Source organism: Medicago truncatula, chromosome 4 (genome assembly GCF_003473485.1).
Source record: "Medicago truncatula cultivar Jemalong A17 chromosome 4, MtrunA17r5.0-ANR, whole genome shotgun sequence".
Classification (NCBI taxonomy): domain Eukaryota; kingdom Viridiplantae; phylum Streptophyta; class Magnoliopsida; order Fabales; family Fabaceae; genus Medicago; species Medicago truncatula.
Window position 1 is genome coordinate 28,582,030 of NC_053045.1, and position 16,279 is coordinate 28,598,308.

General features: G+C 32.6%; 1 protein-coding gene across 1 annotated transcript; it reads left to right on the forward strand.

The window, feature by feature from the left end:
- The first annotated feature begins 4,429 nt into the window (after positions 1 to 4,429).
- On the forward strand, positions 4,430 to 9,602 carry LOC25492340 (GDSL esterase/lipase At5g22810-like). The gene is made up of 3 exons (XM_039832740.1): positions 4,430 to 4,532; positions 8,881 to 9,132; positions 9,239 to 9,602. Exons 1-3 carry the CDS (start codon positions 4,430 to 4,432, stop codon positions 9,448 to 9,450), a joined length of 567 nt encoding a protein of 188 aa, XP_039688674.1. The 3' UTR covers positions 9,451 to 9,602.
- Positions 9,603 to 16,279: the final 6,677 nt, after the last annotated feature.

The window sequence follows — 16,279 nt, forward strand, 5'->3', positions numbered from 1 at the left end:
CACTTTTCATATTCAGAGACTCCATAGTAGATGTTGGAAGCAACAATAATAACCTACACACAGTTGTTAAAGCAAACTTCTTTCCGTATGGAAGAGACTTTGTTAAAGATATATGAATTTGATGGAACTCTACAAAGAAAATGCAACATCAATTATTTCTAATGCAGCATATCTTCTTGTTGCTGGGTCTGGTAATTTTGCACAGAACTACTTCATAAATCCAATCCTCCAGAAGCTCTATACACCTTACCAATTCTCAGATGTTCTTATGCAAGAGTACTATAATTTCATTCAGGCACGCCCCTCTCAACCTTGTATCTTTTCTTAGAAAACATTTAAATTATTATTGGTTAGAAGGGGAGGTAATGAGAAAGATAGATTATTTTAATCCTAACTTTTGGGAGGGGAGACTTAAAATCTCTCTCCGACTAATTACTGATATCCTCTAGGTATATATGAATTTGAAGAGAAGATAACATCCATGTTATTAATCGTGGATAATAACAGTTCATTTAAAGTATGCAATGCAACAATGTTATAGCACTACTATTTAACAATAGCCTGTACTAAATTGAATATCATGGAACAATGACGATTTTGTCAAATTATACTATGTTATAGAACTACTAATTTACAATAGTGGGTAATATTTGTTTAAACTTTTGAGTTAAACATCATTATCAATATAACGTTAAATATTAGAAATATGGAAAAAAGTAAAAAAAAAAAAAATCCTCCATTAAAATATCAGCCTCATCGAACATATATGTGTGTAAATGTGTGTGTGTCTATATATATATATATTGTCATACCCCAATTTTTGACCTAAGGCCCCACTGACACATGTCACTTGACTCTGATCGATCTCTGATTTTTCAGTGAAAAATTCGACAGGGAGGTATTTTAAAATACCTCATTTTTTATTCCGAGTCGGACCCTCTTTTCTCGTTTTATTTTCTTTCCATCTTTTATTAATTTTAATTTTAAGATTAGTTGTTTTTTTTATATTTAATAATTTTTATTTTCCATCTTTTAATTTTATTTTTCTTTACATAATTTAGTTTAATTTAATTTAGTATTAGATTTGTTTTATTTTTATTTTTTTTTCTTTTTAATTAATTAGTGTAAAAAAAAAAAAAACAAAGTGTCAATAGGTCCAAAATAAAATGTACAAGGTCTAAAAAAATTTCAAGTCAAGTGTCAACTTTAACATTCCTTTTTCAAAATTCATCATAATTGTCCACCATTTTCATTAAACCAATTTTCCATTTTTCATCAACCTCCTCACCTATAAATAGAGCCCTCATTCCACACAATTTCACACACCAAAAGTTCTCTTGAGTTGTCAAAGAACTTTTCTCTCTTCTCCCTCTTTAGCTTGTGTTAACGAGCTATTCTTTTCTTCTCCCTCTTTTTTCTGTCCCTTCGTAAAAAGTCCATTCGAAATTTTGTCGCTTCGGTAATTTTTGTCCCTTCGATTGTCCATTTCTTTTATTTTCTTGCATTTTATTTCTTTTTAGCATTTTTGCATTTTATTTTATTTCTATTTAGCATTTTAATTATTGTTATTTATTTTTCAGCAATTAGAATGTATTTAGGTCCAATGTAAATATAAATGAGAAAAGTGTGTGGGTGTGTGTGTCCTTTTATTTCTTTACCGCCTTATATATATCCAAAAATGCAAAAAAATTAGATTAGGGATTTTGTGGTGATCCAACGTCACTACAAAAATCCACGCGCTTTTATTTTCATTGCTCCGTTAGTTTAATTTTCATTTAATATTCCAAAAAACAACAAAAACCATGCAAATAATCAAAAATCACAAAAATATTTTCATAATAAACCTTGATTCCAAAATCAAGTGATCCTTTTTTTTATTTTATTTTTCTTAATCAAACTTTCAATCAATTTAATCATACCTTGAGTTCATTTTCTTTTAAATTAAAAAATACAAACCAAATCTTATTTGCCACTTGACTTTTTCTCTTTAAACCTTTTTCAAAACTAATAAAAAACACAAAACCAATCAAACGTTAATTTCTACCCCGAACTACGAGGTTTTGATCCCTCACGGGTACGTAGGCAGAGGACAATCGTCCTTCCAAATCAATAAAAAATGTAGATAATTAGGTCTTTATTTTTTCACTTTAATTCTTTCTTTTCAAAAAATAAGCAAGCAAGTTATAGCACATTAATTAAATAAAATCAAGAGGTTCTCGTAGAGTACTACGAATATTTAGGGTGCTAACACCTTCCCTAAATATAACCAATCCCCGAACCCTAAATCTCTCAATATGGGATGTTTTGAACTTTTTTCCCCTTTTTCTAAAAAATAAAATGTTCAGTCGTGAAATAGTTAGTGAGTCAAAAGCTAATTAAATAGCCTTGATCTCCGAAAAATGACGCAACAGAAATGGCGACTTCACTGGGGAATCCCTAAGAGGGTTGAGCCTAACTTGGCTTTATTTAATTATTTGTGCTATAACTTGCTTAAAACAAAAATAAAAAAATGATGGAAATACTTGTACATTTGTTCTCTCTTCTTCTTTCTTCTTTCTTAAACGTGAGTGGTGAGATAAGTCCTACACCCGGACTTGAGGGAAATATAAGATAGAAGTGGTAGACTCATAGTGGCATTCCGAGAGTATTCTCGTGTTTTGGCACATGCGATATAACCACACTTAGCGGAGGATCTTGAAGTAGTATATGTCGGCGTGTGTTGTCACGTTTTGACATTATTACTCTTAAGTTCTCAATGAAGCTAAGGACCTTTAGTAACCACTAACCCATCTTGGCCTTTTTAGGACGTAGTGCGGTGGCTAACCGGGTGTTGTCGCGGAACTAGTCGACACGCGATACTACACTCAAACGAGATTGTCCTACGAACGTTGTTGGACCGAGTGTTTTCTCGGTATCCGATAATATTTGGAAGTGGTCAAGGACTTTGGGAACTTGGTAGAACCCGTGATACAAGTACATTTGAAACCGTAGTCCCTACCAAATGGCGTTGTTACCCTTAAACTCCAACATTGTGGACTTGACCTCACCATGCATTCGATGTTCTTTAGCATAATCATGCATACATGCATTCATTCATAAAAACTTTTTTTTTCTCACTAATATCGAAGGACTTAGATAAGTTCTTGTAAACATCAAAGATATGGACCTTGTAAGAAGGAACACCTACAACTTCAAAAACCTTAACCAAGTTTTAGCTTTTGTTAAGAATTTTTTCCTTGGTTTCGTTCTTACTTTTGAAAAGGGAACCAATTACAATATCTTCACAATTTTCAAATAAAACAATGTTCCTTATCAAGTTTACAATTACTTTGACAAGTCCTTCAAAAAAAAATGTGTATATTTTTGCATAAGCATAGCATGCATCATTTTGCATACATAATTTCAAGTCTGAGTCTTACACTGTGTCTTTTCTACTAAAGGTCAATCCATCTCAAAGGTGTCCCAACTGTCCTCGTCCAAAGTCAACTCGCACCTACAACACTCGTGCAAACAAAAAGATAGAACATATCAGTTTGAACAAGAGATCCACGAGCATTCGTGAAGAGGTAACAACACTCCAGACCAAGTTAGAGAGACTGAGTACTTTGGTGGCTTCACTGGTAGCTTCGCAAAAATCAGCTGCAGTTCCAGCAAGGGCTCGAACGCCAACATCAACTGCAGCCTCAACAACAGGCTCCAAGGATGCAGTTTGACCCAATCCCAATGACATATGCGGAGCTGCTTCCCATCTTGCTCGAGAAGAACCTTGTCAAGACCAAAACGCCTCCTCCTGTGCCTAACGAGTTGCCAGTATGGTATCAAGCTGACCTCTCCTGTGCCTTCCATCAAGGAGCTCCCGGCCATCACGTCGAGCACTGTTTCTCTTTGAAGATTGAAGTCCAGAAGTTGATTGAAGCTAATATGTTGCTTTTCGAAGGTTGAATTCAGACGCACAAGATAATCCATTGCCGGGTTATATTCCCTGGTATTGCGACACATGGAGTGGTTAGCCATATTTGGGTCGTTGTTGACGTACATTCCGCTACTTTTTGTTCAAATAATGTTTGTTTGTTGCTTTTCGCTTTTAAAAAAAAAAAACATCATTTCGTCCCGCCCGAGATGAAAGTGAACTGATGTAGGGCTTTTTGCTTTAAGATTTGTCATCATTAATAAAAAGGTCGTCTTGATCTCGACTTTGTTTTTTTAAATTTGTGCTTTTTCTTGGAAAAAATGGTAATACAAAAAACCAAAAAAAAATTCTTTCTTTAATCATTCTCAAATATCTGCATAATCATAACCTATACTTACTTGTCAAAATCAATAATCAAATCATGCATTAATAAACCCGTTGAACACAATAACCATGTACTCTCTTCCAACTTTGAGTTCCTTGTATCCGAAGCAGAAGAGGAAAGTGAAGAGGCACCCGATGAGATCTCTCACATACCGGGGCATCATAGCCGTCCAAGTTGCAAACAAAAATCATGAAGATAGTCCAGAAGATGACAATCGCTTACAAAGACTGGCTCGAGGTGCTACCATTCTCTTTGCTCGGACATAGTGCTTCAGTACACATTTCAACACGGGCAACTTCCCTCCTTCTCTCAAGTATATAACATGAAGGTCGTGCTTCCTGTGGAGGTCGAAGTCCCAACAATAGGAGTCATGTCGAAGTCCAAGCTTGATTGAACTTAAAGTGCATGACGACCTTGTACAACCATGTCAAAAGAAGTTGAAACAAACTTCCAACAAGAAGGTTCGTCCCCGTGAAATTCAAGAAAGAGACTTTGTGCCCAAAAAGGTACTATCATTCCAACCAGACTCCAGGGGCAAGTGGACGCCTAACTATGAAGGCTCGTGTGCAATGATCTTTAAAACTACGGATGGTGACAAACTCGCACGTCTTATGAAAGCCGATGCAGTCAAGAAATACTTTGTCAAAAAAATAAAAGCTCGATAAGTCGCAAACCTGAAAAGGCGGCTTAGGCAAAAATGAGCGTCTCGGTGGACTGAGAACCCAAAAGGGCGGTCCAGGCAAAAGTTAGAGACATGAACAAAAATGATTATCCTGATAGACCGCAAACCCGAAAAGGCGATCTATGCAAAAATTAAGGATCAAAACACAAAGTAACTGCATCCGGTCAGGCACAGTCCACTTGGGGCATCCAGCTATCAAAAGACCTCCGATACGAAGCATCTGCAGATCAAAGACTCGGAACAGGGGCATTCAAAGTTGTTAGGGAGAATAGCGGTTGTTGTGTTCAATGTACCCTTCCCATTACACTTACCATTTTTCCAAAATTTTCATAAATCCGTGGAGCCATGCCCTTGGCAGGTCACCACTCAATTCATCAAATTTGAGCATGTGCCCATTTATTTGGAATTCTCATTTATTCTATTTGCATAATTTCTTCTATTTTTTATGGCAATACTTAAAGCAAAAATTTTCAAAATACAAAACTTGTTTTACATCTTTTGAAAAGTGTGAACAACAAACACACTCTCTTTGAACTCGTGAGTAGGTGAAATGTACATCAGCATCCGCCTCGAGAGCAGCTACATTCCGAAAGAGAAACATGGCTAAGCAGTATGGAGAGGACCTCTACTTTGAGCAAGATGCTGTCACAGTCCAAAAATACAAAAAAAGAAATACAAAAAAATCAAAGCTCGCTAAGTTGAAAACCTGAAAAGGCGGCTTAGGCAAAAATGAGCGTCCCGGTGGACTGAAAACCCGAAAGGGCGGTCCAGGCAAAAATTAGGGGCAGAAAAAAAGAATATATTCCCGGTGGACTGAAAGCCCAAAAGGGTGGTCCAGGCAAAAGTTAGGGATTTTCAGAGAAAAATAAAACAAAAAAAGCATGACTGCTGAAGCATACCAATGGAAGGACACTCTGTGCCGGTTCACAAATGGCGACTTCTTCCATACCTTTTATCAACAATGGGCTTTACCCCCAGGAGGCATCAGTTGCTACCTTATGCCAGGTTCTTACACCGTAAACGGATCGATTTGTTCACAATAGTATCATCTCCAAGGAAGTTTGCCGAGTGTTTGTACTGTGATGTCAGTCCGCCTCCCATCTTACCTGTCTTGTCTCGGTTCATCGAGTTACCTGTCCTACATTCATACAGTCGTACGAGTTGCACATTCATAACATTTGTACATTCATAAAATTCGTACATTCATTCATACATTCATCACATTCATACATTCATAAATACACAATATATATGCAACATCATTCACACATGTTTGCATTAGTCACCTAGAGTCTTGTTTAGTCGTGTCTCTTTGGTTAGTCCTTACCCAAACAACAAGTGGTAGTTTCTTCATATGAACAGCTTGCAATTACAAATTCTTGTCCTCTCAAAAGTGTCATCCCCAGTGTAACTGACCAAGTTGTCTTCTCTAAATTTACCTTTGTTAAGCTATCTTTGTGTGATAGTTAGGTAAAACTTGTCAATCGTCTTTATTAAGCTATCATTTCATCGATAGTTAGATGGTGTTTTTCTCTCATTCTTACCTTTGTTAAGCTATCTCATCGATAATTAGGTAAAAGTTATCAGTCGTCTTTGTTAAGCTATCATTTCATCGGTAGTTAGACGGTGTTTTTCTCTCATTCTTACCTTTGTTAAGCTATCTCATCGATAGTTAGGTAAAAGTATCATTTGTCTTTGTTAAGCTATCATTTCAACGGTAGTTAGACAATGGTTTTTCTCTCATTCTTACCTTTGTTAAGCTATCTCATCGATAGTTAGGTAAAAGTATCATTTGTCTTTGTTAAGCTATCATTTCAACGGTAGTTAGACGATGATTTTTCTTTCATTCTTACCTTTGTTAAGCTATCTCATCGATAGTTAGGTAAAAGTATCATTTGTCTTTATTAAGCTATCATTTCAACGATAGTTAGGTAAAAGTATCAATCGTCTCTGTTAAGCTATCAATACGATAGTAGACAATCATTTTCCCCAGTGAAACTACATTCCCCTAGCGGAGTCGGACCCCTTTTCTTTAACGAATTCGGGTATCCCGTTTTTATTTCTCATTCGAGTCAAATCATCCTGCATTCATAAATTGCATCACATGCATTCATAGCATCTTAGGTCAAAAATTATGTACTTTGTATTTAAGTCTCTTCGACTCGTCAAATCAAAGATTTCATCTTCAAATCTCCGGACGAAGAAACTTTAATAGGGGCATATGTCATACCCCAATTTTTGACCTAAGGCCCCACTGACACATGTCACTTGACTCTGATCGATCTCTGATTTTTCAGTGAAAAATTCGACAGGGAGGTATTTTAAAATACCTCATTTTTTATTCCGAGTCGGACCCTCTTTTCTCGTTTTATTTTCTTTCCATCTTTTATTAATTTTAATTTTAAGATTAGTTGTTTTTTTAAATTTAATAATTTTTATTTTCCATCTTTTAATTTTATTTTTCTTTACATAATTTAGTTTAATTTAATTTAATTTTATTTAGTATTAGATTTGTTTTATTTTTTTATTTTTTTTTAATTAATTAGTGTAAAAAAAAAACAAAGTGTCAATAGGTCCAAAATAAAATGTACAAGGTCTAAAAAAATTTCAAGTCAAGTGTCAACTTTAACATTCCTTTTTCAAAATTCATCATAATTGTCCATCATTTTCATTAAACCAATTTTCCATTTTTCATCAACCTCCTCACCTATAAATAGAGCCCTCATTCCACACAATTTCACACACCAAAAGTTCTCTTGAGTTGTCAAAGAACTTTTCTCTCTTCTCCCTCTTTAGCTTGTTTTGACGAGCTATTCTTTTCTTCTCCCTCTTTTTTCTGTCCCTTCGGAAAAGTCCCTTCGAAATTTTGTTGTTTCGGTAATTTTTGTCCCTTTGATTGTCCATTTCTTTTATTTTCTTGCATTTTATTTCTTTTTAGCATTTTTGCATTTTTGCATTTTATTTCTATTTAGCATTTTAATTATTGTTATTTATTTTTCAGCAATTAGAATGTATTTAGGTCCAATGTAAATATAAATGAGAAAAGTGTGTGGGTGTGTGTGTCCTTTTATTTCTTTACCGCCTTATATATATCCAAAAATGCAAAAAAATTAGATTAGGGATTTTGTGGTGATCGAACGTCACTACAAAAATCCACGCGCTTTTATTTTTATTGCTCCGTTAGTTTAATTTTCATTTAATATTCCAAAAAACAACAAAAAACATGCAAATAATCAAAAATCACAAAAATATTTTCATAATAAACCTTGATTCCAAAATCAAGTGATCCTTTTTTTTATTTTATTTTTCTTAATCAAACTTTCAATCAATTTAATCATACCTTGAGTTCATTTTCTTTTAAATTAAAAAATACAAACCAAATCTTATTTGCCACTTGGCTTTTCTCTTTAAACCTTTTTCAAAACTAATAAAAAACACAAAACCAATCAAACGTCAATTTCTACCCCGAACTACGAGGTTTTGATCCCTCACGGGTACGTAGGCAGAGGAAAATCGTCCTTCCAAATCAATAAAAAATGTAGATAATTAGGTCTTTATTTTTTCACTTTAATTCTTTCTTTTCAAAAAATAAGCAAGCAAGTTATAGCACATTAATTAAATAAAATCAAGAGGTTCTCGTAGAGTACTACGAATATTTAAGGTGCTAACACCTTCCCTAAATATAACCAATCCTCGAACCCTAAATCTCTCAATATGGGGTGTTTTGAACTTTTTTCCCCTTTTTCTAAAAAATAAAATGTTCAGTCGTGAAATAGTTAGTGAGTCAAAAGCTAATTAAATAGCCTTGATCTCCGAAAAATGACGCGACATATATATATATATATATATATATATATATATATATATATTTGATTTTAATTTAAATTTCTTTGCATGTGACAGAATTTATATGCACTAGGAGAAAGGAAGATTGGTGTAACAACTTTACCTCCAATAGGTTGTATGCCATCATCACGAAGTTTGGTTATCATCCAAATAAACGTGTAGAAAGAATAAACAATGTAGCCTTAGATTTTAACAAAAAACTTAACTTCACTACCGAAAACCTGATAAAAAAGCATCCTGACGTCAAATTGGTCATCTTTGACATCTACCAACCTCTATATCAGCTTATTATCAGACCTTCTGATTATGGTACAAAATCCAATTACGCTAAACCTATTGAGTTATATTATTTTTACTTATATACAACATAGTTTGTTAATTTGTTTATTTCTATGTGTGAAATTAATACATGCAGGATTGTTTGAAGCAAGGAAGGGTTGTTGTGGGACAGGCTTGCTAGAGGTTGCTATATTATGCAATAAAATAAGCATAGGAACATGTGCGGATGCATCAAAATATGTATTCTGGGATAGTTTTCATCCCACAGAAGCTATAAATAAGATTATGATGGATCATTTGATTCCTGCTGCAACCTCCCTTTTATATTCTAACCAGACAGTTCGCTAGAAGTCATTTTGTACAAAACAGGCAAGGAATGCTTAGCTTTAGGTTTGTTAACTGATAAGGAGGTTTTGGTCTAATCCCCTCCTTTTTTGGCTCTTGTTTGTTTGCTTTTCTTTTCTTAATATATTTGGGGCAGTGTAGCTCTCCGCACTATCTTTTTGGTTAAAAAATATTATCTAACCAGATAGTTCGCTAGTCAATACTTTTCATTAATTTAGTTTGGTATGATTGAAATTTTTTGATTTAAAAATTTTATTATTGAAATATTTGTATTTAGCAATAGGAAAGTCTCTCAATTAGTGAATTTGGTTTTCTAGAATTATCTACGCACTGTTTTAAAATAATATTGATTCTTATGTTAGGTATGCAATTCACGTCTTTCTTCTTTATGCTGTTGAGGCATCCTTAAATTTTTTGGTAAAGTTATGAATAGCTTTAGCTAAATATAGAAATACCATTTGGTTGAAAAAACCTAAGAAAAGAAAAACATTTGGTTGAAAAACCTATGAACTTTGTACTAATTTTGTTGAGAATTAAAAAAACATAAATTGAATAATTTAAAAAATATAATAACATGACATGATCCTAAATATAACAAGGATATCAAGTTACCTCGAATTCTATGCTTCTTTCATATCCTAAGTAGTTTCAATATCAAACACTTAAATAAAATTCAATGACAAAACTAATTTATTACTATAAAAAGAAAATAAGAAGATTGAAAGTCAACATAAATTAGCATTGACAGTGACCTTGACATAACAATTTTTTTTTATCATTCAAATAGTAAAATACATGGCCCGTTCATTTTTATATGCTTATATACGCGGAAACAAGTTTTTGTGTCCCGATATGATAATGTTTTGAAAATTCATAAGTATTTTAAAATACCAACATTAGTATAGTATTTTATATATTATCTATTTTATATGCAGAAAATCTGTTAAATTCTTGCACCGCATCCATTGCGGATTTTATGTGTTTATCTCCATGGAAACAAATTCGTATATCCCGATATGATAAAGTTGATATGATAAATTTTTTATATCCAAATGGAACCATCAATATTACTTTTTTGAACATTTATAGCCATGGTGACTAGTCCACGGTGTCATGGAAATTGGAAATAATGTAACGACCCAAGGCTAACTTCTTCTACAGTGAAGGATATTACGTCGAGAGGTTTACCCATGAATGAGTAGAGGCTTATGGCTCACATGACAACTTAACATGTCTTATCTTCAAGAACAAACTCTCATTCTTGTTTCACCGATTACAATATGTTAAATACCTTACGAGAATGAATCTTGCAAGAATGTCTGAATACTGAGTTCAATGAAGTCGGAGAAAGAAAACCCGCACCTCTGAAGGAATCCTCAACAATGGACAAGTCTAAGAACTGCAGATTCCACAGGTGCAACGGCCACGATACCAACAATTGCTTCCAGCTGAAGTACGCAATCTAAGAATTGATAAAGAAGGAGAAACTCAAACACATCACCAAAGAAAATTATCAGATGAGCGACAAGAAGAAGGACAAATATTCATCGTGGAAGTCTTCGCATCGTAGTGAGTTTCCAAAGAGAAAACAATCCCCCGCTCGTGACGAGACTCCTCCAAGGAAGACACTAAACGCTGTTGGCGGAGGATCGAAGGATTCGGGGAGTGGAAGTGAAGATAAACAGTAGGGCAAGTGTGTTTTCCTTGAGACCGTCATGGGAAGGTTTTCCTAACCATAGAACGCCTCCAAAGCAATGTTGAAGAGAAAAATCGCAGAAATAAAGGTCGTTAACTCCTTCGGGCCGTCCACTAGCACTACTAAGAAGAGACATATCATCGGTTTAAGTGATAATGAAAAGGTAAATGGAGGCTCTGATGAAATATTACAAATAGTCATGATGGTCACTATACACAATCATGATGTAGCCAGGAAGGTCATAAGTACTGCATTATACATTGTCCTTAGCAATTGAGCTAATCTCACCGAGACTGACATGTGAAGTTTAATAGAAGAATGAATAGTTAAATGAAAATAATGAAGGAAAATGATTTATATAGTAAGCACGAGAAATACGAATGATGCAATAAAAAAAATCTTATTATAACAGCTAATTAATATATTTAATCAAAGCATGCACAAAGAAAATCAGGATTGAAAAAATATTGCTTCATACAAATACGATAATTAGGGATTAGAATCAACATATTTTTTCATAACAATGCTTTGAACCAAAGTTACAAAAAACGAATTCAATATAAGGTTATTCAAATCTAACACTCCAGAGGCCAAATTTAAATCATAAAAATGAAATATATAATTTATCTTATGAAATGCATGAGTTCAAAACCTGACATTAGATACTTAGGCATAAGGAAACAATGTGAGACATAGATAAATATATACTAAACTAAAGCAATCAAAACAAAGTCTATTTCTAGATACATACTCAGATGCATTAGTATATACTCCTACGAACTTTGGATTGCATGTTATAGCAATATCTAGCATGCATGTCCTACACCAAGTCTTTCATTACAAAATTTGATTTTACTAATATGTATTTTTTACTATTTTTGGCTACTTAAGAACTTAGATTGATAATTTGAAAAATTCATATGAAACAAAAATAAGGACATGATGATCCTAAATATAACAAGGTTGTCAAGTTACCTTGAACTGTGGATTATCTTGTTCATCAAGTACTTATTCGTAGTCTGTGTGGGTTAAAAACTATCCCATAATATATATTTAGATGCATTAACCATGTTCCGTTAGAGGTTGTTATGTATGCAATACAATGTCTATAGGAACATGTGTTAATGCCTCTAAATAAATATTATAGCATATAAATTGTGATTGCATTTGATTATCTTGTAAATCCAAAGTAGCTCCATATGGAACACCTAAAGAAATGAATCACATAATTAAGTTATGACTCTATAAACAAAAGAAGAATATTGAAACCATCACCCTAAACATTAGTCCAGTAAGTTTTGAATCGAATAACTCAACACAACTTCAATTATTTTTGAATTTTTTTTGGTAAATCAACTTCAATTAAATCTAAGGACTAAATTAAATTCATGTACATATATTCTTGAATTGAAGTTAAATAGGAAGGGATTTTCACGATTAAATTTAAGATGTTTTTATTTTAAAGAACTATCTCTAAGATGTTAATTGATTTACATAAGCTATAATACACTGCTAGTCTTTTATTTATCACGCAAGTCTTTTCCTTAAAAAAGAACACTTGTGTCTTTAAATTAATTTCTTTATACATTCATCTATTTTTGACACGGCACCTAGAATTTTTTTTTTTTTTTTCACGGACAGTTTTTTTAAAAGCAAAATTAGAATGTAAAACATCGCATATACTACATGTTAAACTTGGCATCCTAAATACTTTAACACCTGCAGCCAAAAAATAAAATACTAAATGCATGAATTTTTATCATGGAATGCAATATAAAGGGATGATTTTTTCACGTGATAATCAAATGCATTAACAATTTATTGCTAAAAGAAACTAAGTATAGGAATAATTAATCCATTTGGGGTTGGCCTAGTGGTTGGCTTGGGATCTTGGAGTTTGCTCCTCCAGAGGTGATCAGGTTCGATTCCCTCTGGTGCCAATTTCGGTGGGCAAAGTCCATACAGAGCTTGCTCTGGCTTTAAACGGAGCCCCCGCAAGTGGGCGCTGGGATTGGTCCCCTCAGATTAGTCGATTCTTGGATCGGATATCGAGTTTTAAAAAAAAAAGTATAGGAATAATTATGCTCATTTCTATTTTCATTGTTCCTAAAAAATTCATTAATTAGTCCATAAAAATATAAATATTATTATATTAACTTAGTATAATGCATATAATGATTTAAGTTTTAAATAAAACGTAAAATATGAGTGATTAGTATCTGAGCAATTTTTTTTTTTTTGGTAGTGGCCGAGGTTTGAACCCGGACCTTGCATATATTATACCAACTGAACTAAACTCATGTGGACTATCCGAGCAATTAATATAATGCATATCATGTTTTATTAAAAAAAAAGAAGTAAAGTTTTAAAATATGAGTGATTAACCATTCAAATCTACTCACCAACATAACATTAAATTTAATTTTTTTTGACAAACATAACATTAGAAACTTAATTCCCTAAAAGAAAAAACATTAAAATCAAATTTTGTTTGACGAAAACAATTCAAACCCTAAGTTGTAGGGCGGTATTTTGTCCAAAAGAAAAATGTTTTGTAACCAACCGTTATGTTCTGTAACCCTAATCTCAAATCATATGATATGTCCTTAAATAATGCAGTAAAGAATATATAATAGTTTTCAATCCAACCGTGAAATTCGTAATACAATTAGTATTGAAGTTAAAAATGATCATAAGTATCACAAAAAAAAAATGATCATAAGTAGTATCTTTTATTAAATTTGAGATCTTTGAGTCAATTGATCCTGTCATATTTTTTCTATAAAAAAAAAAAGTTGATCATATCATCTTGTCATCATATCATATCATATAATTTAAAATTTGATAATTTTCTAATCACCTATTTCCATTTTCGTAATATAAATAAAGTAAATGACGAGCAATGACGAAATTATTGCCCACATAAGTTTAGAAATATTTTCCTTCAAAAAAGAAAGTTTAGAAATATTTGATGGCCGAAATTTTTGCCTTTACCAATTCTTGATTTTAATACGATTCGTTTTCTATATATAGTCCCACAATTCGGGCTAGTACTTAATATAATTTGTCATATATATATATATACACAAAAAAAACACGTAATCATAAAAAATAATTATAAAATATAAAAAATAAATAGTGGTGCAGTGGCTAGGGTAGGAAGTAAGTACCCATAGAATATGAAGGATAGAATAAATTGAAGCAATATCTAGGCTAGGATTTATTAAACAAAAATTAATATATATTACACTGTAATATTAGCGATTTCCAGTTTACCTTGTAAAACAATTTGTTTAGACCTTTATGAAAATCACTAATATTATATGGGGGGTAAACATATATTAATCCAAAAAAATATCTAGGCTAGGATTTTATTAACATACATTGTGACAGATCAAGACCGTCTGATATTAAATACATGGTCAAGATCATTTACACGAACTTTTAAATTATGTTAATCTGAACCGTCTGTTCTATACCTTCTATTGTTACACCATGACTGTCTGATCTCAAATGTATGACAAAGATCGTTTCAACAATTTTGAAACAGTAGAAAACCCAATCCACATAAAGCATTTGGATTTTCTATTGTTACAGATATTATGCATTAATCGATTTCAAATATATGGTTGAGATCGTTTACAACAATTCTGAAACAACGTTAATCTAAATTGTATGATTTGTGATTAAAAGACAAGATGCAAAACAAGAGTGAAATTGTAATAGTTCTACAGTAGCAAAACCCAATCCATCTAAGAGATTTGGATTTCTTACTGTTACAAGAAAACTATAACAAGCCAGGATTATCTGATATCAAATATATGGCTGAGATCGTTTACAATAATTTAAAACCACGTTAATCTAAATTTTATACAGTAGTATTTCTACCGCAGCAAAACCGGATCTATCTAAGAGATTTGAATTTCTTACTGCTGTATCAGAAAACTATAACATATTACTGTTATATCAGAAAACTCATATGGTTGAGATCGTTTATAATAATTTTGTTCTTCAAATAAAAACTATCTCTATTTTTATGTTGAAACAAAAAGTGAGTGGTGTGCAAATTTTAAAACCGTAAAACATTTGTGTCCATCCAATTGATTCGGATTGTTTCTCGGATTTCGACGGTAATGGGTTAGTTAGGGTTTCAAATCAAATTAGGGATTTAGTTTTTAAACATGAAATGATTAAACGAAGAAGAATCCTTACCCTTGGAGATGAATGTGACCAATTGGATAGAGTAGTTGAAGAAGGATTTTTAGGGGTAGAGAGTTCTTCTCTAATTATTATTATTTTTTTTTTTAAAGAAAGTTCTTTTCTAATTCTTGATGTGTTTGTTTGAGTGGCCGCACTATGCATATATATAGGCTGAAAATTGAAAGGAGAAAGGATTTTTTTTTTTTTTTTTTTTTTAACGGAAAGGAATAGTTTTTTAATTTTTTATTTCCATTCTAGTAGTTTTTTTGCACCTCAACATCTTAGTATTTTTTTTTACAAATCTTAGTATTATTTATCCTTTACAAAAAATTACACAAGTCGTCCTCAACATCTTGTTATAATTATTATGTACTATCTCTCCCTCTCCAACAAGCCGGCTCTAGTTTTCTCCCTCTAGGTTTTTTCGTATAATTTCTTCATTGATGGGTGGTTTTGGGTCAATTCTTAACCTGAAATCACCCCTCTTCATTTTTTTCTCTTTATTTCAATCTAAATAAATGATTTTCACATAGATCTAGGTTTTTTTTTTCTTTATAATTTCATCATCTAAGTGTGGTGATTTGTTGTTCGTCGTCTTCTGCGGGGTTGTTTGATTTTCCGTCTTCGTGCGGTGTTCATTTGATTCATATTGAAAGATCGATTATTCAATCAAAGATTTTGGTGTCAACGTTGCAAATCCAAAGGCAATGGATATTCCGGTCACTTTAATTTCATCATATATATTTTTGTAGGCATTATGTTGTTATATGCTATTAACTTGGATGTTGTGAGTTTGTTCGCAGATTCATCCTTTACGTTTTTAGCGGTGTTGAATGATGTAATCTCTCGATTTGAATGAATGAATATCATTTTGTTTTTGTCAAAAGAAAATTTACACAAGTCGTCCTTAACTTAATTTTAACAAACAATTTTGTC